We start from the raw sequence: 27668 nt of genomic DNA on the forward strand, positions 1-27668 counted from the left end.
GATCTACTGACTCTGTTTAATATAATTAGCCATAGTATATTATTAGGAACTATTTTTTGTGCCAACAACCTAGTAATTCCTTATAGCAACAAAACTAACTTTAATGATCTATTTGCTTCTTGTTTTGTTTTATGTATGCAATGCTTAAGTGAATCAAAATGAATAAAGTATTTTGCACATCATGGAATATTTAATCAACTAATTAAGTAAAATCACAATTTACCTTATAAAATCAAATTTTACCTTATAAAAAGGACAAACCATAATTGCCTTTTCTTTTCTTTTTTTACTTGAATATAACCAGAAGGCTATAAAGCCTATTTATTTAGATTCATAGTTGCTGAACTCCAATGAATTCTAATAGTCATTGGGGTGATGGTGGATACTCCTATCTTCTCTAGTGAATTTTATTTTCATGTTACTTTTTTAATTTTTGTGAACTGCCCAGAATCAAGCAGCAGCAAAATTGAATATATAAAATAAGATAATGTTCATTAATTTTAATTCCTAAAAAAAATCAGCTCCTTCAAGACGCTTTTGTCCACAGAAAGTGTTAGAGAGAAAGTAAGAGAGAAGAGAAAAAACGGGAAAAGATATGTGCCACTATTGCAAAAGGGAAACTTTCAAAGCAGATTTTTAGCAAGTAGCCTTCAATGAAAATGTGTAGTTTCTTTACACTGGTGAGTATATTTGGAATATAACAGTGATTTTACAAAATAGATGTCAGTATTATTATGAACAAATCAGAAAGTATTCATTTAGCGGAAGGCAAACTGCTTACATTGCCATAATTCAATAGAACTTTTTGGAATTATTTTTGGCAGGGAGGTATATAGATAACCTTAGCTCCAGTAATTCATGGAGCATATTATTTTTAAGAATAGCAATGAGACCCATCTGGATCCCATTGAGATTCTTGTAAGCAAAGATGATACTGGTTGTTGTTAACAGCTTCCCTTTTGTATTACGAGAAAAAAATCAAGTTAATTAACAAGCTGGCAGGCACCAAGAGTATCAGATCACCTTCCCTTCTCTGCATTAAACTTCCACTTTTGATGGAATTTGGAAATGAAAATTAAAATAAACAATTAGCTCAGGCACAATGTAACATATTTAACTTTATCCTAAATTTTCAAAGTTTGTGAAGGCAGCAAATCACCTGGGAAATAAGAATAATTAAACCCACTACTGTTAATAATGATTTTAATTAATTTTATATATGATAGTCTTTAGTTCATAGTTTAAGTAATTATAAGACTACTCACTGTCTTTTTGAAAAAATCAAAATGTATTTTATTAAGAATGTCTATGCTTAAAAAATAAAAATAGAACACTGACACTAATTCTGCTAATAATGAAATACTGGAACTGGGCAATAATGAAATACTGGAACTAGGAAATTTATTCTCCTTGTACTTAATACATTTTAATAAGTTTTTTTAGATATTCTTACTCTTGAAATGATCATGATGAACATACTTGAACATTGGTGGTTTACAGATTATATAGTTCAGCAGTAATACAGTATGGTTAAGATGCCTAAAACAATATACTTATGCTACATTGCCCAAGTCTCCATTTATTTAAACCAACCCTACCCAAGAAAAAGGTTCTATGATCCTGAGATTAGAAAATATTTCTCATAAATCAAAATTAATTTTCTGGTTAAATGAACAGATAGGTAAACTAAGTATATCTGGCAATATTATGACTGTAGTTGGGCTTTACTTACAGAAATTCCTGGATTTGACAGTTCACAGAGTAGCTTTTTGGCATCTATTATGGCTTGATAGAGTCTCAAATGTTGTCCATCACTCGCAACAAAACAAGCACCTGGTGAATTACAGTATGCACCTAAAGACAATTAGAAAAGTATAACTCTAAAAAAAGAATTCTAATACCTTCATCCTATGCTTTTTTTCAGATATGAAGAGCTTAGTAAAGGCTATGTAGCTGTACATATCTCAACATGCTTCAGAGAAGCAGTTTAAAGGAGTTGCTGACAGGTATTATATGAGAATCCCCAAGAATAAATGTTGTACAACCATAGCATATTTTCTACAATATATACCAATTTTACTTATAAGAAAGAGAACGTACCTAAGCAGTAACTAGGTATGAGGCAAGGCAACCATGCCACATTTGAAAAAGCAGATACATGAAGAGAATTTATTCTTGCAAGCTCAGAAACTCCACCAGAAAAAGACAGTGGGCCAACTGGATCAACTCTCCAGAGGATAAGTTCACTGTAAACAGCAGTAAGAGACTGAGATGTGCAGGCAGAACTTTTATTTTGATCTTCTGGAGATATCTCTTTTGTGCTATCAACAACTGGTATCCTCACTGCATTGTGATGAGAGGTTGTGAGTAGCAGTGGAAGTACTGAATGGCAAGCCAAGTCATTAAGATGGAAACGATGTCCACAGTACCGTGATTTGTGGCAAATACTGAGAACATTTGAAAAAGCAGATTCCTCTGCAAAGCTGACTAGCCATTGGTTTAGAGATCCATCTGCATGCTTGGAAATCATCATAACATTTGGGGTGAAGATGCTCAGCTTTACATTGTTGGATGATTTATTATGACCTGAAGAAATTAACATAGAGCAGGAGCGACCAAGGCCTGATGGTTTTTGTTTGCCTTGCTGAAGAGCAAGGTCAACATTTTTTGTACAAGCATACATCACTATACTTCTGCAAAGTGAATTTGCATCACCAGTAGGAAAGGCAACAGGAATCCTTGAAACAAATGACACCTAAAAATATTTTTAAAAGAGAGAGAAAATTCAGAATCAAGCCTCAAAAACAATTATATTTTTAAATACTTAGTACCTGGAAATTTGTAGTACCTGTACTTGACGAAACATGCCAGGTTGATATTCATCTAGCCAATCAACATGCCATACGAGCAATGATCCATCCATAGGATGAATACTAAACAGCATGTCTGCATTTTTATTCCATTCAGCTAATTGTATTTCAATTTCATGATCAATAACAGCTGAAGACAAGGGAATGGAGCTTGAATTTAAAACTGGAAATTCTTTCTGTTCTTGAATTCTTCTATGTTCTTCTCTACTGTCATCAGTTTCTAGTAGAATTATATAAAAAGTGAAGAGATTTATAAATAAAAACACACTTAAATCTAGGGGTAAAAAAGGGTTTTTGAGCTTCTCTGAAATAATCCTAGCGAAAGACATCACCATAGTTATCAGTAGATATAAATTAGTTAGTTATGATTAAAACATTCTTCTTGAAATAATGATATAATTTAAAATGTTACATTTAATTTCATAAAACCCTTTGTTAGGGTAGTATTTATTTGCCCAATGAAGCCATGCTCTGTAGGAATTCATTTTCTATTGAAGATTTATTCATAACTTCACATGTTGAGTATTTCCACCTGTTCTGACTTCCGGTCTTGCACAGTAGCGCAGAGATTTTGGGGCTCCGTGCCCATTGGCTGAATTTCTTCCTGTTAGGGGACCCTAAATGGGCCAGAAGCTGCCCGAAGAGATGACAAAGGAGGAAGTCCCGTGGACCACGGAGAGATGGCGGTTGACCCAATCGGTCCAGGAGAAGCCTTCCAGAAACCAACAGGAGAAAGGCTAGCCTAACTTCAGAGTTTAGCCCAAGCTACAAGCAACCGAAGTCAAAAAGCACTATTTTAAACTGATTGTAAACAGCGTGTTTGAATCTGGGTAAGATAATCGGTTTTCTCTATCCTACTTATTAACTTTTCTGGAAAAAAAATCCCAAGAAGCAAAAACCTCCACACATGAAGGAGGGGGATTTTTGCCCCACCTTTTTACTAAAGGAAGCAGCGAATTAAGCCTTTTATGGAGGACCAAAACATACAGAAATGAAATGAAATTTGGATAAGTTTGGAATTGATGAATGGTTAAGATTCTCATTTTAAAGGCAATTTACTATTTTGAAAATTTGAAAAAATAAACTGGTGCTGATATCTAGTGGTGGATAAAGACTATGACAGCTACAGGACTTGACAAAATCTGGTAAAAGCTAATCTGTGCTTGTGACCTTCAAAGTTATAACAATAGAGAACAGCTGTGACAAAAAAAGAAAACAATTTGTGTAGAAAAAGAGGATTATAAACTTCAGGAAAACTTTTTGAAACTTTTCGGATTATAAATATGGTATCTACTAAACTGTGACTCTAAAGCTATTTGCAGAGAAAAGAAAACCTCAATTTTTGACTTCTATGGAAAATCAGACTTGCAGAAAGAACTTATCAAGAAAAAATAAATACCTTTCAAGAGGAAACATATGAGATGCTGCAACTAATTCAAACAACAATGACTTCAAACCACAAAGAAATCTAAAATAACTTTGAAAACATAAACCAATTCATCTCCAATTTAACTTTTCAAGAAAAAAATCCCAGGAAATAACAATAGAGAAGGAACAGATAAAACAGATAACTGAACAAAAATTGGAGGATAGAGACTCAAAGATGGAACTTAACACAACAAAGAAGTATGATTTAACCCAAGTAGAAAAAAATTTACAAGAAATATTGGTTTCGGAAAAGGCAACTTATACTTTAATATCACAAGACAAATTTGAGAATAAGAAAAAAAGACTGGTCAAAATGGATTGTAGAGATGTGAGGAACACCACTAGTACTGGAGAGATAAAAAAAAGAGATACAGAGAGAAAAAGAAAGAAAAAGATTTTCAACAAACATGAAAGAGCAAATGCCTTACAAAGATATTGTACTTGACTTATTTTTTTATATCTACAGCGACACCTACAAGAATATGGAAATACTCTTTGATTCAGCAGAATATATTGATTAAAGATATTGGGCAAAAGAAGAAGCCCAAAGTAATAATTAAGAAAATAGATGATGTGACTTATCAGAGAGAATGTTTAAAAAAGAAATACCTGTTTGAATATGGTTAAAGTAATAGAAAGATTTTGGATATGAATTTTGCTTTAAGAGGGAGGAGTCCCTCAAATAACATAGTACTCTCTCTTTCTTCTCTTTTCTTTTCTTTCTTGATATGAGCAATATAAAAGAGAATGGCTTATATATAAGGACATATTTTAGATATTTAAATGTGATTGGATTTAAGAAAATTACAATGGATTGGGAAAAAATGTTTTGAATAAGAGTTAAAAGACCAGATGACTAGATTTATTAAATGGAATATTTAAATATTAAATATATTCTTAATTATGGTAAAAAATAATGGAAACGTTTTGGAATGAATATGTATTAGCTTAGGGAAACCTGGACTTTCAGTAGTATATTATCTTTTTATCCCTCTTTACTCTTGTTTTTTTTTTCCTTTTTTAGTTTTATTTATTCCTTAAGTAAGGCAAAAATTATGGGATGGTTTACATGGGAAAAAATAGAATCAAGTATCTAAATGTAATTAACTTTGAGAAAATAAGAATGTCTTGAATGTTGTGGGAAAAACAAACGTAAACAGGATCTATAATGAGGCAACCAGAATGACTAGATAGAAAAGAAATATTATATTGACGTGATTATTATTTGCGGAAATATTAGAAATTTTTTTATATTTAATTGTTATCTATCAAAACAATAAAAATTGTATTAAGGGTGGTAATAATTCATATGTGTTTATACTGCTTAGGTCATAAGACCCTATGTAAGACATAGAAAATATTTTCATATTCTAAAATAGCCAATGTACATGAATCAATTCATTATTCATGCATCTTGAAAACAGTGAAAGAAGATAACAATATGCATTTTACCTTCATCAGATCTGAAAGTCATCTGATTAGGTTCTTCAGTGCTAGCTTCTGAGGAAATATGCTCAAAATTTCTTTTAAACTGTTGTAAAAAAACCTCCATTGATAGGGTAAAATGTAATTCTTTATTATTTAGCCAATGCACAACAAAAGGACCACTTTTTTCTTCACTTTCATTAAGACTCAGAGACATGATAGAAGGGAGCAAGGGAATGTCTACAAATAAAAATATACATTCTGCTCAGAAACACATATTTAAATTATTTTTACATTTTAGATAGACCACATTATAAAGGGACATATACAGAGATTACAGGACCGATACTTTTTTTTTCTAGCAGGAGGTATAAAGAAACTAATCAGTAATTTATCAGACCTCACTCTTTAGCAGAACTATGTTGGCTCAAACTTTAGAAATAAGTAGCATACATAAAAGATAACTTATTTTTAAAAATAAATTAATTAGGACTAATGATGTTACACATATTTGTTGGTGCAAAGTTTTAAAGGACTTTTAAAATGAGCTAATTAAGCCAAACAAAGCAACACAAAAATGTATAATTTCATTTAGTATTTAGCAAAGAAATAATACACTGCTGTGTATTCTTACATCTACACATCTGGGTGAGGTTACTGATTTTTAGTAGACCAATTTGCTATAATGACTCTAATTAACACTAAAACCAAATTGACTTAAAAACCAAATTGACAAAATTTTTCATATGACTTTGTATGAAGACTTACAACAAAAGTTACTAAATGTTAAGGTATCATTGCTACAAATTTCTCTTCAATTCACTTGCAATTCATGAAACTAAAAACATCCATAAAATCGCAATAAAACAATTCACAATAAACGCAATCATAAATACTATTGATAATTACTGGTACAGTAGGAAAGAGAATTTTCAAAGCAACATTTTGAAGTTTTACAATTTTAAAATTATATTCTTTTTCAGCATAATTTTAGCATTTGTAAACAATTTAGAGATAAATCTAAATTGAACCCACTTATCCTAGAATTAAGTCTGCTTATTCTTGATCACCTGTGGCTGGATTGATGCTGGCAGCAATATGGAAATGGCAAAGTGCATTTGATTGCAATGGATTGTTTCGATGAACTACATGAGGGTCTTGCTGATGGGGCAAGTATCCAGTATGTGCAAGTGCTATTGATCTTCTTCTTCCTCGTCGGAAAGGTCTTAGATTTAACTGTTGAGAGCAGGAATATATTGTTCATATGACACAATGAAATGCAGAAAAAAAAATTCTACACATCTGAATGATTCTGAAAAGAACCTTCTTATTATATTTATATAGGATTGGATAGTTACCTTTCTTAAAAATTACATTTAGATTAAAAACTCATTTACAAACTAAATATTCAAGTCAGGACTTATCGATTATTAATATCTGGTAGAGGTCACTTCTTACCTCTAAAGCATTTTTCATGCTTTCTTTGCTAGAAGCATTCCTCTTAAAGTTATTTAATTTCACTGGCTCAGACCAATGGTTAAATCCACCTTCATACAAGAGGCTATCGTTAGGCAACAGAGTCTCTGCCCAGAGACGGCATATATTATCTTTGCAGCAGGTCAGCAGTACATTACACACAGCACCACTAGGAAAGAAAGCCAGGTTAAGCAAAAAAGAAAACATAAATTTCAGAAAGAGGATTTCTGAATCCTATTCAGTGTTATTACAATATTACATACTTTGATTTCATATACACTGTTTTAAGCAGCAGATGCTTACAAACCTCTTGGAAATATTATTGATGTTTAATGCAGGATTGCATTTATTATTATTATATTATTTATCACATATATTTTTATAATACTATTTCAACTGAGTGAACCCAAGCAGGTTCAAAGTATAAAAAACAAAAAAAATATAAAAAGTAGCATTCATTTCAATGAATTCATAACAGTGCATGCATGTAATCCCCGACTTATGACCAATTGTTCAGAGATCATTCAAAATTACAACAGTGCTGAAGGAAGAGACTTAAGACCCCTACCTGAAGTTATGGCTGCTGCAGCGCTCCCATGGTCACCTAAAAAAAAATTGGCACTTGGCAATCTGCCCACCCTTATGACCGATCACAGGGACGCTGAAGTGGACCACCCATCCATCATTCCCTTCCCCCCACATCTTACCCTGCTGGATCCCTCATCTTCTTCCCCATTAATGTCCCCACAGCATGGTCACATAACTTTTTCATTGATTATCCTGTGGAAAACAACCATTCCACTGAATGGCTTTCCTACATGGAAACTCTGCAGCATTGTCCCAGAAGCAGGCAAAGTTTTGGGAGTGGCTGCACAGAATTGTGGTTGTTTCAAAATGGCACCAATTCGGGAAAAGAACATGTGGCCTCTGTATTCTATAGAGAAGCTAAAGGGTAGATCACCTGACTCTTTTCGAAACAACATCTGTCAGACTGCTCAAAATGGTGCCCGCTTCTGGGACAGCACCACACTTTCAACATGGCAAGGCTATGTGGTAGAGCAACTATTATTCAAAAGGTATCTATGGGAAAAGTAAGTGGACCAAAACTATGACAGGGAATGGGGAGGGGTATGTGGGACCCAGTGATATGAGAAGTAAAGCATGGGGTGCCTCAGGAGTTGGGGGAAGCCACATGTGAGCTGGAGAAGTGCTGCAGTGCAGCTTTGGGCTTGCACTGGGCCTGGCAGGGCCTTTCCACAACCCTGATGCACCTGTACCCTACTTAATGACAATGGGAACAGCAGGAATTGGGGACATTAAAGAAGGTGATCACATGGGCACCTTGCTTAATGACTTTCATAACTTGCAATCATAATGGGCAGGCTACATAACAGTAGTGAGTCAAGGGCTACTTGTACATTCTAGATTTCTAATATACACACTGCTAGTTTTCAATGCATGTGTGAATCTGGAAACCTAAGTTCTGAGTTAAGAATTAGGAGTCAGAAAGATATTGTTGTTTTTATTATGAGATAAACTACTCACATGGATATATAAACCACATTTGCACACCATAAAGTGCCAATAAAAAAGCTAAGAAAGAAACAAAAAGACCAGATAAACAATGATTGATGAACAAAAGCACAGTCATATGACCGTAGGATGCTGCATGTGGCCATGAAAGTGGGCCAGTTGCCAAATGCTCAAAATGAAATTATTTGACTGCAGGAAGGGGTATTGCAACTTTGATTCTGAGTCCTAAGTAGTCCTGAGGAAGTCTGTTGTAACTCTGAACAATCACTAATGGCCAGCTGTAAGTCGGAGACTACATGTATATGGTAATTCTAAAAGTATAAGGCATTAATTGATCATAAATGTCTAATTAAATCACACTGGTTACAATCAATGTTCCCTTTAATTTCAGGTATGCTGTGTGTGGAAAAAAAAAGTTTAAAAAATAATAGCTATTTTGAACCGTGTGTGGCTTGAAACTAAACAGAAGTTGATTAAAAATTTGTTAGAGGGAAGATGGAAATTAATTAAACCTTTTTTAGCGGAGGCCACTTCTTCATATATAGGAAGCTCTGAGCTTGTGCCAGACATGTCACTAGCTGGTCCTCCAACTTCAAAGCCAGAAAAAGACTGGAGCTTCCACTCAGTCTGCACCGAGGTGACACCAAGCAATTATGTTGATGCAATTAAACTGAAGTAGCAATCTTGTGTAGGACTTATGAGCCATGAGCTTTTTGGTCTTTAAATTTATTAGTATTTTGGGATAATTTAATGTTCTATATCCAAAAGTTTGATAAGTAATGTGCATGTGCACAGGCTCATATGCTAGAGAGAATATACCGTAAGTTACAATATATAAACCATATACATGAAAATATAAAGAAATCACAACTTTTATTTACTAAATGTTATTTTGTAGCTATTCTTACCGTGGCATGTAGTTGCTTGTCTTTCGCCATGAAAAACCGTCAACAGACCGAGGATGAACCAGATAAATAAATGAGAAATTGAGTTCCTGCATGGTAGTTTCTGGTGCTGTATGTTGTGATGCAATTACTGATTTCCAGCAATCAGTGTTATACCACACCTTTACAAGACAATCATCCTGTATAAAAGAATAAATGATACACATATTTAATTTCTGTAGTTTCTACATAACTTTTTTCAACTGTAACATAGTCATAAATTCACTTTTTAATCTATTATTTTTTTATAACATGTACTAGCCCATGGGTCGGCAACTGGTAGCTCTGGAGCCACATGTGGTTCTTTCAGCCTTCTCCTGTGGCTCCCATTCCTCCTCCGCCAATTGCTAAGAGAGAGACAGAGAGAGGCACTTGCGCTTTCCTTCTCTTTCTCATGTGGACTTGCCCCCTCACAGGACTTCTGATTGGCCCTGCGTCTGGGCGCCCCGCCCCCTGGGAGAAGTGCAGCGAGGAAGTCCCTTTCCTGGGCTCGCCCTGTCCGAGGCGCACGTGGCCGGGGAGCTGTGCTGGGCAGCCCTAGGATCATCCCTGGGAGTGGCCTGCTGGAGCCTCCACTGAGCAGGTCAGCCCTCCCGCAAGCCGCAGCCCCAGGAAAGGTGTGTGCCCCATTTAGGATCAGGGGCTCCCTTCAAAGTTGCCCCCAAAGTCCCATTTTCCCATTGCCGGTTGGACGCAGTTTTGGCGTGACACATCTGGCCTGCGGGCCGGCAGTTTGACACCCATGCTGTAGCATGTGGGAAAATGCTCTTACACCGTCACACAAGCATGGATGGATGTGCAGTATTGGAGGGCAGGTGAAGTGTCCTGTGGTTGCATGCATACACTATGGAGTAGGAGATGCTTGGGGAGATTTCAAATGCCAATCACATGACTGTGAAACATTGCAATGATTGTTAAGGGTGAGCTGGTTGGTAAATGCCTGGATCACGATCATATGACCACAGGGTTGCTGAGACATCAGAACTCTGAGTGGTCATACCACTTGTTCAGCATTTTTGCAATTGAATCACTGGTCATTAACTGAGAACTACCTGTAAATATGATTTGAGTTTGTAAACAAATTATATCGTATTTTAAAGATTGCGTAGTGTTTCAGTAACTGATCACAGCTTTTTACTGTTTATTTATTTATTTTTGGGAGTTATATGCCGCCCTATCTCCCAAAGGACTCAGGGCAGCTAACAACAATAAAACACAATAATACAAATGTTAAAAAAGATTAAACTAACAAGCCCCAATGATAAAATATTAAAAATATTTTACTTAAAAATCCCTATCGTCAGTCCAGTCCTGATGGAAGAGAAATGTTTTAAGGCCGCGACGAAAGGACCAGAGATCCGGGGCCATCCGGAGCTCAAGGGGAAGTTGATTCCACAGGGCCGGTGCTCCCACAGAGAAGGCCCTCCCCCTGGGGGTCACCAGCCGACATTGTCTAGCCGACGGCACCCTGAGGAGGCCCTCCCTGTGTGAGCGCACATGCACTTGTAAGTAGGTTTTGTTTATTGAAGAGAATGGATTCTATTTTAATATAGTGTACTTTATATTTGATTGAATTATAAACTACAATATGATTTATTGTTTTATCAATGTTTCAGTTTTTATAATTTTTGACAAAGGGGCAAGGAAGAGCACTTTCAATTTTAATATAAGTTGGTAGTATTGAATTTAGAGTATATTTTTTTTCTAGTTTTTTTTCCTTTTTTAAAAATTATTAACAATACACACACAGAAAAAATCTGTTATGCTCCTCAATTGATTTATTTTTTCTGCTACTTTATTGCTAGCTAAAGCTTTGAATATATTAATACTACAATTATTTCACTATTATTATTATTATTATTATTATTATTATTATTATTATTATTATTATTATTATTATTATTATTATTATTATTATTATCCCATTTATATCCCGCCCTTCTCCGAAGACTCAGGGCGGCTTACAATCTAAAGCACAAATCAATGTGCTTAGCAATAGCCTTCATTCTATGTATATGCCTGCTTATTAGGGCTTTCGGGCCCCCCAAGTGGCATTATTACAAAGTCAGCTTATTACCCCCAACAATCTAGGTCCTCATTTTACCTACTTCGGAAGGATGGAAGGCTGAGTCAACCTTACTCTATTATAAAACTGATGTTCTACACAAAAGGTGATATGAACTGAAATAAAAAATAAAGTCTTATCATACCTTCCCTGCAGTAGCAAAAAATTCTCCATCTGGTGAAAACATCATTAGATGAACTTGAGAAGCAGTTCTATAAAAAGGAAGGGAAAGCATGGTAATTAGAGATTTCAAAAGCTTAATAATTTGTTGTGACAAATTTGTTAGACACTTTTTGAATATAATCACTTTTCCCATAAATATAAATATTGCTTCTGATTGGAATATACTTAAGCGTCAAATGCAACTAATCTAATTTGAAGAAATTTCTTTCATATTTTGATGTCTGAGTATGTGGAGTTAACCAATTATTTCAATCATCTCTCAGTCACAAAACAGAAGATTTTAAAGACAACATTCTTAGGAACAATATCTATACATTGGCACATATTCTTACAAGATACAGATTATTTTAAGTCTTTTCAGTCTCAGTTCATGAACTGTTTAGCTGGCATAACAGATGACTTCCTGCATGAGCAACAGAAACACTTAGCCATTATATTCTCCTGTACCATCTCTATGTGTCAAAGGTTGGGGCTACTATGTTACAGTAGTCCAATTCCTACTTCCAGGGTGGCCTCAGAAAGTATGAATACTGAGTAACTTTGACAGCGACAATACACTACGGGTTGACAGAGGACACTATTTAGTTTCTGATGGTTTTTAATTGTTATGTGAAGCTATCAGGACAAAATGTCAGGAATTTTGCAAATAAGGGTTATGAAAATGCTGGTGACATTTGGGTCTACTTCTTTATAAATCTGGACTGGGATAGGCTGCATTTTCTGAACAGTGATCAGTGAACAGTAGAGAGGCAGTTTGAAATTTGAGGCTGAATCCGGAAAAGATGAAGGTCTTACGATTAAATAATGCTCATTCTGAATGAAGTTTGCCCAGCCTCAGAAATGAGAGGCATGTAGTTGGGGCTGCTCTTAAAGTCATTACTGTCTTTAGAATGACTTTCATGGTCAGAAGAGCCTATCGATGGGATATCAATTATGTCCTTTGTTGAAGATGGATAGCCTAGTTACTATGGTTCACACACTAGTATTGACCTCTTCTTCTGGAAGTTGCAAAACACAGTAGCTATATGCTTTAATGAGTACCTAGACTTGCACAATTTATATCTGCTGGAGCAACTGTACTGGCTATCAGTCACCAAGTCAGGTTTAAGTTGTTGCTTTTGATATATTAAAACCTTAAACCAGGAGTCCCCAACCCATGGACCATGGACCAGCACTCGGCTGCACAAACAAGCAAAGCCCCATCTGTGGGATGCAGGCAGCACATAAAACCACGCCTCCTCCAGACTGTGGAAAAACCTCTCTCCACAGAACCAGTCCCTGGTGCCCAAAAGGTTTGGGGCTGCTGCTTTAAACAATATGGCAGTACAAAATCTGATTAAATGCTTTTGCTGTTACAAACCTCAATCAACTGCAAAAATTGTGGGGTCTTCCTGCTTATACCAAGATTGGCAATATGCCCTACAGCAGTTATAGATAGGCATTTCTTTGAGATAAAAGCAGAGGTTTATTTATTATTTGCATATAAATAAGCAGAGTACACTCTGGAATATTCTTCTTCCTTGAAATAGTAGTAAGAATCTTCCTTTAAAGATTCCTATTATAGCATCATGAGTTGCTTATTGAACCATTTTCTCTTGACCTTCTTATTCTGTACAGTATGTTGGATCAATAGATTTTCTTAGGGCTTTCTCCCTTACAATATCCCCAACTTTCTAATGGATATTTTGTGTTGTTGTTGTTGTTGTATTATTATTATTATTATTATTATTATTATTATTATTATTATTATTATTATTATTATTATTATTATTATTATTAATCATCGCACAGTCAGCCAGATGTTCAGACTGGATTTGGCATTTTTGTCTACCTATCGACTCCTTACCAAGAACCTGGGATAGGCAGATGTTTGATGGTATTATAGATATCGTCACAGGATGGAAGCAGTCCCTAGTAAGGCTGCCTTTTGCAATTGACTAATGGTGAATTTGTCAATGCCAATGGTGTTCAAGTGGTGCTCCAGTTGTTTTGGGATTGCACCCAAGGCGCCTATTACTATTGGTACTACCCTTGCTTGCCTTTGCCACGGTCTTTCTATTTCTATTTGTAGGTCTTTGTATTTTGTTATCTTCTCCAGTTCTTTCTCGTCTATTCTTCTGCCTCCAGGCACTGCCATGTCCACTATCCAGACTTTTTTGTCTTTCTTATCAACAATGGTTAAGTCCAGGGTGTTATGCTGCAGGTGCTTGTCTGTTTGAATTCTGAAGTTGTTGTTATTGTAATTCACTGCTTTTTGTACCGTGAAACAAAAATGTTTCATGCATATGTTCAGAGATATTACAAAACTAAACTATTAGTATTACAGGTTAAAAGATAAAATGCTGTTTCTCGCTGTATTTTATAAAATGCAATACATATTATCTCATACTAAACTACAGATCAAGTTTAAAAACATGATTAAGGCAATATTTATATATTTCTTACTTGTTTTGCCAGATTATTCTCCAGTTTTGAGAATCAACTTTTTCATGATTTTCATCTTCCGATAGATTTTTTAAACTGACATTAGACCAAAGCTGCAAACAACTGGAACTAGTCAATAGACGAGAACCTGGATGTTTCAAATTAAAAAGCACAGAGTTGTTTAACTCTAATGAGACAAAAAGCCACTATGGAATTCAAGATATTTAGATGAAAACTCTGAACTATGTACTATGAAACCATGGAGAATACCATGCTGTAGATAGACATTAATAGACGAACAGACATTTTAAAAAACTAGCAAATGAACATCACTTTAAAAATTATTCCTTTTTGTCCCATGGAAATGTTTGAATTGTAGACTATAATCAATTAGATGAAATGGGAATGTGAATCTCTATATTGGTTACCATTTGGAAAAAAATAAAAGATAGTTTGATTCTGTCAATATGTGACTGCTTTAACTATAACACATTCAATTATATTTAATTTTTAGGTGCCTTATAAACAGATGTGTATAACCCTGAGTAAAAGATTACCTCATATGAATATAAAAATGAAAGGATGTTTACAAATTAAAATACTGATAAAGTAGCACTGAAATTCCAATATATAGCATACAAGATGCCACTATAAGCAAATATATTTTAAAATAATATAAATACCAACTTATTTTACGGATATATATTTTGCAATCTTTACATCCAACTTTCCTAATATTCTCTTCCTGTAATCAATCTTCTAAAGTATCATAAACACTTAAAATATTTAAGTAAATAATAACCCTTTGGTGATTAAGGTTAGAAACTGGGACACTAAATTCTAGTCCCACCTTACACAAGAAATTCATCTGGTTGACCTTGGACAATCAATCTCTCTTTCAGCCCAACCCGCCTCATGGGATTATAGAAGGGAAAATAGAAGGAAGGAGTATTAGATATGTTCATTGCCTTAGTTATTTATAAAAATAATAAAAGTGGGATAAAAATAAAAAAATAAATGAATAAATAAAACAATCCATTTATAACACAAAGAAACATCGTGAGGAAAGTGAGAGATCTGAACTAAAAACCTTGAGTAATAGAAAATGAACACATACTTCATGAACAAGTAAACTGCTCCTGGTAATTTTTTAACTTATAGATTTTAACTTTTTCTTTTGTATAGCTTTATATACTAGAAGAGCTGTTTTAATTTATAGAATTGGAAGAAATCTCAAATTGAAAGTAAGCTAATAGTAAACAGTTAAAAGATATACATATACATATGCATGCTCTGTTGTGTGGGTGTGGGTGTATATTCTTGCCTTGCTTTGATAATTTAGAGCAGACATGTCAAACTCGCAACATCACATGATGTCACGCGACGTATCGGAGCTTTCCCCCCATTGCCGGCAATGGGGTAGGCGCGGTTTCCTTGTGATGCGTTTGGCCCGTGGACCGGCAGTTTGACACCCCTGATTTAGAGCATCTGCAAATATACTAAAAAGTGACTATAAATATTTAAAATAGAACTAGTTCAGAGAAAAAACTAAGAAAAGTATCTTTCCTTACCTGTGGGATCCCAGGTTAAATTATGTACAATATGTTCCAAGCAAATCTGATCTGAATTCTGCCATTGATAAAATAATCCCTAAAATCACATAAAACACAATGTGAAATGCTTAAATCCAGCAGGTAATCAGCTGAAACTGTTGTTGAACTTTGTAATAAATCTAGCAGAAGTATTTTTTATCAAACCAGAATACTGATATGGCAAAGAATGTTTTTAAACATTTGTACCTTTTTAAAATAAACATTTAGCATAAATGGAAATAAACTATATATCTGGTTAGCCATTATTATCATAGAAAGAAAAACACTAAAACCAAGTTTAACAATGCAAAGTAGAAACTATTGACTTGCACAACAGACCATTCACAAAACAGGTATCATATAAACTATTAATCTATTCCACAAAACAAACCTTATTAAAAGCAAAGTTTGATCATTATAATTCAATATATATTGATCCTAGGTTGCATTGATTTAAATAAACTTTATTACAGTATGAAGCATGAAAGGTTGTGCTGCAATGTTCCTTCTGTTTCATAATGTGTCAGTTATATTCATTCAAGCTAGTAATTATTTCCTGAAATGCTTAAACAAGAAACTTGTATAAAGCAATTGAAGAGATAAGTGTCCATTTCCTCCATATTAGCTAGCTTCAATGAGTAAACATGGAAAATATTCATCTTCAGTTCTTAGATGTTACTTTACACTAATATAATTGGCTTTGGTTTCTTTTTTCTCCCTCTGAAAAACTCTAATTTTGTTTTAGTGTTTTTCAAGCAAATGTATTGAAACTCATCATGTGGACAATTAATTTTGAAATGTAATTGAAAATATAATCAGTATTGCATCAAGAAACACACTACAGTTGCATAAGTCACACAGTGCTTTGTAATCCAAGGTCATTTGTACTTTCAGGACACCCGAGATACTCTTTTACGGAATAAATACATAAATGGCTAAAATGTTCAGTCATTTTAATATTAAGATAAGTCAGTCATACCAAATGTGACTTAAACTTTCCACTTCCTAGAATGCTACTTGTAATCTGTCCAAATTAATCCTTTGATGAGAAACTAGCTGGAAATTCCAGGACTATAGGCAGAGAAGGAAAAAAAATGCTAAAGTCAGCATTGTATATACCATATGGTAGTTATGAAAACTGTCTATGTAATCATTACAAAATTAGGTCCTTTCAATATTATTTTTACCTTTAAGTCTGAATAAAAACTTAATTTACACAGCAAACAACTCCTCTACATTTTTTTTCTTTTTCTACCAAATTACTGTAAGAAAGCTGACTTTTTTCAGACACTTTACAAAAGCCTGGTGCTAATTGGATGGTTTCTATAATATATTTTTTTTTGCCTAGTAGTTTATAAAAATTTAAATCATGGGAGCTAAAGCTAGCCTCAGGACTGATGGCCATCAGTTGCTATTAAATAACAGTGCAAATGTTGGATAAAATCAATCAAATAAATTAGACTGACCAAAACTTCATGTAAACATTAACTTAAACTGAAGTCAACAATATAGCTTTTCTTAATCTCTTAAGTACAGTGCACTCTATTATGATTTTAGGAAAATCTGTGTAACTGTTAATAACCTAAAGTTTAGATTTCAGAAATAATCAAAGCAAATCACATTGTGTATATAATTAATTAACATGACAGAAAAGATGAATCACTTACAGAATTATGATTCTTCTTCTGCTTTAGATGTTTGACTGGCTCAAAGACGCAAATTACATTTCCATAAGCAGCTGCAATCTAAAACAAATTGCAATTTAAGTTAGCAGTTTCTGTAATCTCCATTTCATAGAACTATATGATACAGAAATTTATTTAGTCATGTCCTGTTGGCTTAAAGAACATCAGCCAATAAAAGAATTATTTATTTATAATATTTATAAGACAGTCCAACTCAAACAGTATAACGATGGGTGGCATACAAGATAAAGACAAACAATATAAATCTATATTTCTATATATGAAAAATAGTAAAAATAATTTAACAAGCAGACTGAGACATTTTTAGGAAATTGGAAAATATTTTAATATATTAATTTGAAATAATCAAATCATCAACGTAAATTTCTTCAACAGACCTTAAGGCATAAAGGGAGAAACAAAAGTCCTTCCATTTTACATTGTATACAATACTACAGTCCAAGACTCTTGCTGATGTTTGAATTTATTTCTACTTTTGCATATAATTTATTTCATAGGCAGCTTTGATTTTTAAAAAACATATTATATATGCTATTTTAGCAGATTGGAAAAAAGTAGTAAGATATATTGTAAAAATTACATACAAGGAAAAATGTGATTTTAAATTATCGACACACAGTATGACCTAAAATGCCAATTAAAATTCCATCCAAATAACACAGAATCTAAAGTAAACACAATAAGCACAAAGCACCATAAACTAAAAGAAAAAACTGTAAACACCATACTATCAAGTAGTAAAACAACTTTTGATAAATCTGAAATGAAACCAGTGATAAATTACATTCAACCTATGGGGGGGAGGAGAAACCACAAATATTTAAATTCCATTTAACTGGGACAAAATTAAATTAAAAATAAAACTGATTAATAAAATTAATATCCTGTTCTTGAAGTATTAATAGATATTGCTTGAAAAAATTAAAGCACTAAAATGTTAAAAGCTAAATTAATACTAAATAATCTAAATATGAATATTTGATTTTGGCTTATGTTGCATGCACTCAGCCATTTTGACTTACCGTATTTTTCGGACCATAAGACGCACTTTTTTTCCCCCAAAGTGGGGGGGGAAACAAGGGTGCGTGTTATGGTCCGAAGGTGATCCGTATGGCCAGCCCCAACCTCCACAAGTGAAAGCAAGGGAGATTGCAATTGGCTCCTGCGATCTCCCTGCAGCCCGGCTTTCTCTTGCAGAAGGCAGGCTGAAACGGAGCAAGGAATGCGAATCGCCCGATCTCGCGCTGCTGCAATCTCCTGTGCTCGGGTTCAGCTTCTCTTGCTACAAGAGAAAGCAGGCTGAAACAAAGAAGGGAGATTCCCTCGCTCCGTTTCAGCCTGCTTAAAGCTGAAACCGAGCGGAGGAGAATGCAGGAGCGCGAGATCGGCCGATTCGCATTCCTTGCTCCGTTTCAGCCTGCCTTCTGCAAGAGAAAGCCGGGCCGCAGGGCTGCCTCCGTAGGTACTGCTCTAACGCGGAGAGGGAAGGACAAAGAGGGAGGGAAGGAAGGAAGAAGGAAGGAAGGAAGGAAAGAAGGAAGGAAGGGACAATGGGAGAGGGAGGGAGGGAGAAAGAGAAAAATAGAAAGAGGGAGAGAAGGATAAAGAAAGAGGGAGGGAAACAGAGGAAGAGGGAGAAATAGAGGGAAAGAGAAAAATAGAGAGGGACAGAGAGAAGCAGAAAGAAAGGGAGGGAAATAGAGGGAGAGAGAGAGAGGGAAAGAGGGAGAGAAAGAAAGGGAGAGAGAGACAAGGAGAAAGAAAGAGGGAGGGAAATAGAGGAAGAGGGAGAAATAGAGGGAAAGAGAAAAAGAAAGGGAGAAAAAGAGGGAGAGAGAGAAGGAGAAAGGGAGGGAAATAGAGGGAGAGAGAGAAAGAGGGAGAGAAAGAAAGGGAGAGGGAAATAGAGGAAGAGGGAGAAATAGAGGGAAAGAGAAAAATAAAGAGGGAGAAGGAGAAAAAGGGAGGGAAATGGAGAGAGAGAAAGAGGGAGAAATAGAGGGAAAGAGAAAAATAGGGAAAGAAGGAAAGGGAAAGAGAAAGAAGGAGAGGAGAAAGAAAGAGGGAGGGGGAGAGAGGGAGAGAAAGAGAAGGAGAGAGAGAAATTAAATTAGTAATATGATTGTTAAGTGAATCTGGTTTCCCCACTAACTTTGCTTGTCAGAAGGTTGCAAAAGGCAATCACATGACCCTGGAACAATGTGACCATCATAAATATGAATCGATTGCCAAGCATCAGAATGTAAATCACATGACCCTGGGGATGCTGCAACAGTCATAAGTGTGAAAAATGGTCATAAGTCACTTTTTTCAGTGTCATAACTTTGAACAGTCACTAAGTGAATCATTGTAAGTCAAGGACTACCTGTACTTTATCATTTTTTCCTTTTTTAGGGGGGGGTGTCAAGTTTTTGACACGTTGCTGGGTGACATTGCCTTGTCCTAAAAGTGGTACAATGGATGAAAAGGTTGAAAAGCCCTGTTTTAGTATACTGGTACTATTTGGTTCAGAATATTTTTTTCTTGTTTTCCTGCTCTAAAAACTGGGTGCGTCTTATGGTCAGGTGCGTCTTATGGTCCGAAAAATACGGTACTCAAAAATCTTTGTCTCAGTGTAATTTGAAAACCAAGGTGGTTGTCCTCACTTTGCTCAATATGTATATAAGAATGCATTGCATAATTATTAATAAAAACATCTGAAGCCAGAAATATAATTGAGCACTCAATTGCTAGAAATTGTTACCTATTTTAGTATATTATCTATCCATTTAAGTCTACTTAAGTATATAGATATATAATTCCATGTGAATGACTCCTAATAGCAAGTACTTACAGAATTTGACATTATAATCATATTCTATAGCAAATTAGAATATAATCTAAGTACCATTACTACTTACCTTCCCTTGCTGCATAGAACAATCTACACACCCCACTTGTATATTTCCATATTTTGCTCCAGGAATTATTTGTAATCTTTCAAAATCTGTTCCCAATATCACAATGTCACATCCTGATGCATAAGCCTACAGAGAAAAAAAAGGAAAATTGAGATTATCCTTTTTATTTTTTGTTAACAGCCCAAAGAAAGGAATAATATCTAGTGTCTATAAATCAGATTACACACGTATTTTTAGTCATGTTTATAATGCAAAGAAATATTACAATAATCTATCACTAATATGAATAAAAGGGTTTTTCAGATGCTATGTAGATAGCCACTTTATATCTTTCCTCCCAGAATTGGGGGACTGGAGGCTAAAACATATAGGGAACGGTTGCTGGAATTGGGTATGTGTAGTTTAATGAAGAGAAGGGTGAGGGGTGACATGATAGCAGTGTTCCAATATCTCAGGGGCTGCCACAAAGAAGAGGGAGCCAGGCTGTTCTCCAGAGCACCTGAGAGCAGGACAAGAAGCAATGGATGGAAACTAGTCAAGGAGAGAAGCAACCTAGAACTAAGGAGAAATTTCCTGACAGTTAGAACAATTAATCAGTGGAACAACCTGCCTCCAGAAGTGGTGAATGCTCCAACACTGGAAGTTTTAAAGAAGAGACTGGACAGCCATTTGTCTGAAATGGTATAGGGCAGGGGTCAGCAAACTGAAACAGTGAAAGAGCCACTCTGAACCGTTTCCCTCACAAAATGAAAAATTGGGAGCCGCAAAAAAATGTGTGCGCATGCGCGTACATGCGCGCATGCACAGAACAGGGTTTGACTGAAGAGTGGAGCCAAGGCGAGATATGCACCTACCCTGCATATTTGAATTGATTGGTTGAACTTTTTTAGTCCCACTTTTTTTTTTTGGACCGCACATGGCAGAGGACTGGGAGCCGCGGGTTGCAGACCTGTGGTATAGGGTTTCCTGCCTTAGCAGGGGGTTGGACTAGATGACCTCCAAGGTCCCTTCCAAATTATTATTATTATTATTATTATTATTATTATTATTATTATTATTATTATTATTATTATTATTTACCTTTAATTTTTATCTCAGGAATTTCATTACGATATAATTATAAAGGACAAATGTTACAATCTATGAGCTCTTAGACTTGAGATAGATCTGTTTTATAAGAAATGTCTTCTCACTGGAGATTTATGATCTTCACCAGGGAGGGAGGAACTATTTGAGCATATATTACTGTGGTTTTACATATGACTTGATCATCAGGATATAGTGAATGACTAGTTTTGTTCTTATAAATGCAACTACACACCCCGTGATCCTTGGATTTTCATTTCAGTGATACATTTCTTAAAAGATTTCTCAGTGCCTTCAATAATGGCAAAGCTTATAATATACTTGAAAAGTTCTTAAAAGTTCAGGGAGATATTCAGAGATCAATCTGCCTTGAAAGTAGCCCATGTTAAACTATACAGCGCAGTCAAACATTAAGAGTTTTGTGACATTTTCTATTACATTATAAATGGTTTTATGCTAATTTTATGCCATAAAATGCTTTATAAAATTTGTCAAATTTCATTTCCACAGGAGTCATGGCTTCCGGATTTTGTAAGTTAGCCCACTGAGGTACTTTGGTTCAAAATATTTTGCCCTATGATGTACTGTTTTGTCCTGTTAAAGGTTATAGACACAAGAGTTTTAGTATTATACAGAAAGATACATACTGCATACACCTACACACCCACCCACATTTATATATACACATACATACATACACACACACACACACAGAGTATATACATTCAAAATAAAATTCATTTCACACTTATGACCATTGAAGCACACGCTAGCAACTCACAACCAGCTGCTCTTGGGGGATGGAGGCACAAAGCCGGCCAGACAGGGCTCGGAGCGGTTGACCATCCCAGACTACAGCTGCACTTCCACCTTTCCTAGGGAGGCCCCTGCAGCAGAGTGCAGCAGCATGCCCCACTGCCACAGAGCAGCCCCTACTCCTTCACCCCCGACAGACCTGCAGCGGCGGCATAGCAGGGCTTGCGGTGCCTGCTCCCGGCACCAACTAAGGGCAAGCAGGGCAAGGCCGCTCCTGCTCAAAAGCCAGGATTCGGCAGCTGGCGAGCCGCTCACGCGGGGCTCTCCCGGGGCTGGCGGGCTGAATGAAGACCGGCCTCTCCCTCTCAGCGCTAGAGCAGCACCCGTTGAGTCGGCTCTGTGGCCTGACTTTCTCTTGCAGAAAGCAAGCTGAAACGGAGCGAGGGAGATTGTAAGGAATGTGAATCGGCACGTGCTGAGAAACACCAATCTCGCGCTGCTGCAATCTCCCTCGCTCGGTTTCAGCTTGCCTTCCTGCAAGAGAAAGCAAGCTGAAACCGAGCAAGGGAAATCTCCCTCGCTCCGTTTCAGCTTGCTTTCTCTTGCAGCAAGGCAAATTGAAACCGAGCGAGGGAGATTGCAGCAGCGTGAGATCGGCGTTTCTCAGCACGTGCCGATTCACATTCCTGACAATCTCCCTCGCTTTCCAGTTACGGAGGTTGGGGCTGGCCATACGGATCAGCTGGCGATTCCATATGGCCAGCCCCGACCTCCGCCAATGGACTCCAGTCGGAAGAGGTCAGGGCCAACTGTACAGAGTTGCCAACAGTGAGGGGGGGAAGGGAGTCAGGCACGTTTTTCCCTCCACACCCGCATTCTGATGGCTTCACCTGCCCTGGCGCGCATCAGGAAAACAAACGTGGGCCTCGATTCCCACCTGCTGCCACAGGATGAATCCTCGAGGAGGGTGCGCGCTGTCTGGCCGCTTTGCTTTCCCTTTGCAATCCACATCGGGAAGAGGAGAGGGGGAAATCTCTCTAGCCCCAGGAGGGAAGCAATGTGAGGGCCTTGAGGGATACTGCAATCTTGCGGGGAGGGGGAGGAAAAAAGATGGACGTGAGTGGACATAAACACCTACCTGCCGAGGGAGTGGATGGCTCTGTCCCCTTCAGGCTCACGCTTGAAGGACCACATGGTTGCTGCACAATGAGTCCCAGGGGAGGGCGGGGCCTCACTCTGTGCCTGCACTCTTCACGCGGCTTGTTAAGTTCCTGCAGCAGCATGTTTTCCGGCAGCAAGTAAGCTGGGAAGGAGCAGGGGGAGGTGGGGGGGAGGAAGGCAACGCCGTGTACCACCAGCCAGGTGGTCGCGAACCACCAGTTGAAAAGCCCTGATATAACACATTCTACATTTTCCTAAATATTCCTATTTGCTCCAACTAACAAGGAAGAGAAAAAGAAACTATTTTCTACTACATTTACAAAACACTGTATTCTACATTTCAACATTATATAGAGTACACGTAAGATTACTTTACTCAGCTTATTGTGATCAAAGAAAACTTTTTTTTTTTACAAAAACTACAATTCAAAATAGTTCATTTAAAATAGATTTGGGCTTGTGAATTATTTAATTTAATTTAATTAGATAAAATTAAATTCTCACTACTGCAACAAATGTGTGTCTCAGGGAAGACTATGTACAGATTTGATAAACAATAATTTAGAAAAACGTACACTCGTTTCCTTGTCCTAGTCCAGTGATGGCAAGCCTTTTAGAGACCAAGTGCCCAAACTGCAACCCCAAACCCACTTATGAATCATCAGGTGCCGGGTAGGCATGGCCCTTTGGGTGGGTGTGGCCAATTGGGTGGGCATGGCTGCAGTGGTAACGGCAGACTGGGTGGGACTAAAAAGTTCAATCAATCAATTCCAACTTTGCGAGAACTTTTTTCTTTCCTGCGAGAAGTTGAAATTGATTGAACCTTTTTTTTTTGCACATGGCAGCGGAGGCCTAAAGTGAAAAAGGTTTTATAAAGCCCAGCTGAAGGCCTAGGACTGGGGCGACAGTGCGCATGCTCACAGAGAGGGCTCGGCGTGCCACCTATGGCACCCGTGCCATAGGTTCGCCACCACAATCCTAGTCTAACATAGCTAGAAGTCAGTGTTCATGCTGAGGGTAGCAAGAGCTATAGTAAACTAACAAAGTATTTTCAAAATTATAGATAATTTCATCTCCATCTTAGTATTAATCTCAGTTAAAGTTTGGGCCTAATACAATAAAAACAAACTAAAGTCAGACCACCAGAAGAATCATTTGCAATTTCAAAGATTCAATAAACAATTATCACTTCTACAGCCGTGTAATTGTTTATCATAAGCTGATCAGCTCAGGGAAGTAGGACTTCCTGTTCGGTATATTTATTTATTTATTTAGCATATGGCATACCATACATGGACTAGCAATATAAATTAACATTTCAAAATAGAACCCAATAAAATATAAATGTCAAAAAGATGTATGTTCAAATATCAATGTTTAGGCCATCTAACCATTGAAGTGCAGTACTTTTTATAGTTAAAAAAATCAGATACTGGACTGGTATATGCCCTTAGCTAACAGCTGGTGACAATATGATCTACAGTTTGATGTGGGACCCAGCAGTCATCAGCCCTAGGGATGGTCTACCGTGTTTCTCCGAAAGTAAGACCTGTCCTGAAAATAAGCCCTAGCTTGATTTTTTGGGGTGGGCCTATTATAAGCAATACCCTAAAAATAAGCCATAATTTTGGGGTGAGGCGCATGCCTAAAAATCAAGCTAGGGTGGGGGGTGGAGCTGCCCCACATGCCCCGCACCCATTTACTATTGCAGCCTGCCTCTCCTCGCCGGCCCACTTCTTCTGCACGTCCCCTGGCCTGCATTTTGCAGTCAGAGGCCTTCCGGAAAGGGGACGCTGCAGAAGAAGTGGGCTGGCTGGGCGGGGCTGTCAGTGCCAGAGGTGAGTGTAAAAGACACCCCCCAAAAATAAGATGTGGTGCCTCTTTTGAAGGAAGGAAGGAAGGAAGGAAGGAAGGAAGGAAGGAAGGAAGGAAGGAAGGAAGGAAGGAAGAAGAAAGAAAGAAAGAAAGAAAGAAAGAAAGAAAGAAAGAAAGAAAGAAAGAAAGAAAGAAAGAAACAAAAGGGAAGGAAGGAAGGAAGGAAGGAAGGAAGGAAGGAAGGAAGGAAGGAAGGAAAGAAAGAAAGAGAAGGAAGGAAGGAAAGAAAGAAAGAAAGAAAGAAAGAAAGAAAGAAAGAAAGAAAGAAAGAAAGGGTTTTATTTATTTTCAGGTAAACACGGTAGTCTTGTTCAGTCCATTCAAGGTAATCAATGGCCTTGAATGGGCTTCAAAGGCATTTTGGGATTTTTCTTGGGGAGCTGGTGCACAGTTCTACCAGAGGCTTTACACTTCACCTGGAATGGATATGGGATAGGATCTTGAATCAGATTGTACTCATATGGCCTCACCATGTTCATCAATCCCACTGGGCTTTCTGAAGAGATTAGGGAAATGAAAATACAAAGGAGATATCTATAGCAACACTGGGAGATGATGATGAACAAAACCGGTCAGAGTGTAAAACCCCACTTAAAGATTACATTATGGCAATAAGAATAGCTAAACCAGGCACCCCACAATGAGGAGCTGCGGACATAATCCTCTCCTCTGACTGGAACTGACTTCAAGGAAGGAGGTGGATCACTGAAGGATAGTGCCTTCCACTTCTGATTCCCACAGCTAGTTCAGAAGGTTACTGTGATTGGCAGTATCAAAAGTCGATGAAAGATCAAGGAGTATTACAATGAGGACACCACTGCTATCCTGGCTCTGACAAAGACCTCTAACCAATGCTGTCTCTGTACTATACTCTGGTCTGAAGCCAGACTGAAACATATATAATTTGTTTCCTCCAAGATCCTCTATAACAGGCATGTCAAACTGCCGGTCCATGGGCCAGATGTGTCACAACAAAACTGTGCCCACCCCATTGCCGGCAATGGGGAAGAAGTCGCAATACGTCGCGCAATGTCACGTGATGTCGTGAGTTTGACATCCCTGCTCTATAACTATTATCCAATCACCTTTTCCACAACTTTCATCAGAAATATTGGAGAATAGAACAGAACACAACAGAATAACAGTTGGAAGAGATCTTGGAAGTCTTCTAGTCCAACTCCCTGCTTAGGTAGAAAACCCTATAACATTTCAGACAAATGGTTGTCCAATCTCTTTTTGAAAACTTCCAGTTTTGGAGCGTTCACAAATTCTGGAGGCAAGTTGTTCCACTGATTAACTGACTGATAATTCTCCCAAAGGGAAGGGCTCAGTCATGACTTCTTCAGGAGGGGGCATACCTCCACCTTCTTCAAGTCTGGTGGGCTCACTACTTGTCTCAGAGTCAAAAGAACGGGATGAACCCATTCCACAGTTACCTTCTGGCCATTTTAATATAGCAAGTGTGGCTAAAATCTAATAGGTAGCAGGACTGACAAAGGATCTTTTCCATTTCCTTGGACATAACATAATCATACTCAGTCCAGTTAACATCACAAGACTATTCCTTGGTAACTCAATAACCAACTCACTTAACCAATCCGAGTCCAACTTTTGAAAGAATATGAGGAACTCTGCTGGATAGCAATATTCCTTAGCATGGTCCAAAAAATATTCCTATATCCCCCTACCCCTTCAATACGGAGTGGTTCATTTGAACAGGGCTGCTGGGCAGCTCTAGGGAGATGCAATAACGGTGGGAAAATAGCAATGTTTTGCCATCCTTATTTGCTATGATATATGTCTGAATATTGGCTTTGACTTGTGCTCGGTCAGGTTCACTCTTTGTCTTTCTGTAACACTGCTCTAGATGTTGTTTCTGGTGTTTCATCTCTTAGAGCTTTCAGAAAACTAAAGAGTACCCCAAGATCAGCGCACAGAGAAAGCATGCATAGGAGCAATCCAGGCCAGGGCCTCCCCCACATGCCTATTCCATGCTACTGCCAAGGCCACTGCTGCAGTGCTGATATATGACCATCACCAGTATTTAGCCCCTTTAAACTATTACATTTAGAAAATATTGAGATCTTGAGCATTATAACCCAATTTACATTAAAGCTATAGTAATTCATATAGTAATTCTCAGCTGAGGTGATAGCTGACTATACTGAATTTACCAGCTTGCTTATCCTCCTTGATCTGTATCTTATTGAAGTGTTAAATCTATTCTTTTCCCTTGCAATATTT

At 37.0% G+C, this 27668-nt stretch overlaps 1 protein-coding gene across 3 annotated transcripts in view; it reads right to left on the reverse strand.

Annotated features, from left to right (window-relative positions):
* DMXL1 (Dmx like 1) overlaps nucleotides 1–27668 on the reverse strand; it is an 89833-nt gene that overhangs the window by 58590 nt on the left and 3575 nt on the right. For all 3 annotated transcript variants that reach the window (XM_083355894.1, XM_083355893.1, XM_083355892.1), the window contains exons 2-13: nucleotides 20547–20672; nucleotides 17608–17685; nucleotides 15920–15998; nucleotides 14370–14496; nucleotides 11887–11953; nucleotides 9641–9816; nucleotides 7182–7368; nucleotides 6794–6959; nucleotides 5751–5963; nucleotides 2849–3090; nucleotides 2101–2755; nucleotides 1733–1854 (exon numbers count right to left, since the gene is read on the reverse strand). In XM_083355894.1, coding sequence (XP_083212020.1) covers nucleotides 1733–1854; nucleotides 2101–2755; nucleotides 2849–3090; nucleotides 5751–5963; nucleotides 6794–6959; nucleotides 7182–7368; nucleotides 9641–9816; nucleotides 11887–11953; nucleotides 14370–14496; nucleotides 15920–15998; nucleotides 17608–17685; nucleotides 20547–20672 — 2238 coding nt within the window. The remainder of the gene's footprint in view (nucleotides 1–1732; nucleotides 1855–2100; nucleotides 2756–2848; nucleotides 3091–5750; nucleotides 5964–6793; nucleotides 6960–7181; nucleotides 7369–9640; nucleotides 9817–11886; nucleotides 11954–14369; nucleotides 14497–15919; nucleotides 15999–17607; nucleotides 17686–20546; nucleotides 20673–27668) is intronic.

Source organism: Vipera ursinii, assembly GCF_947247035.1.
Source record: "Vipera ursinii genome assembly, chromosome: 2".
Taxonomy (NCBI): domain Eukaryota; kingdom Metazoa; phylum Chordata; class Lepidosauria; order Squamata; family Viperidae; genus Vipera; species Vipera ursinii.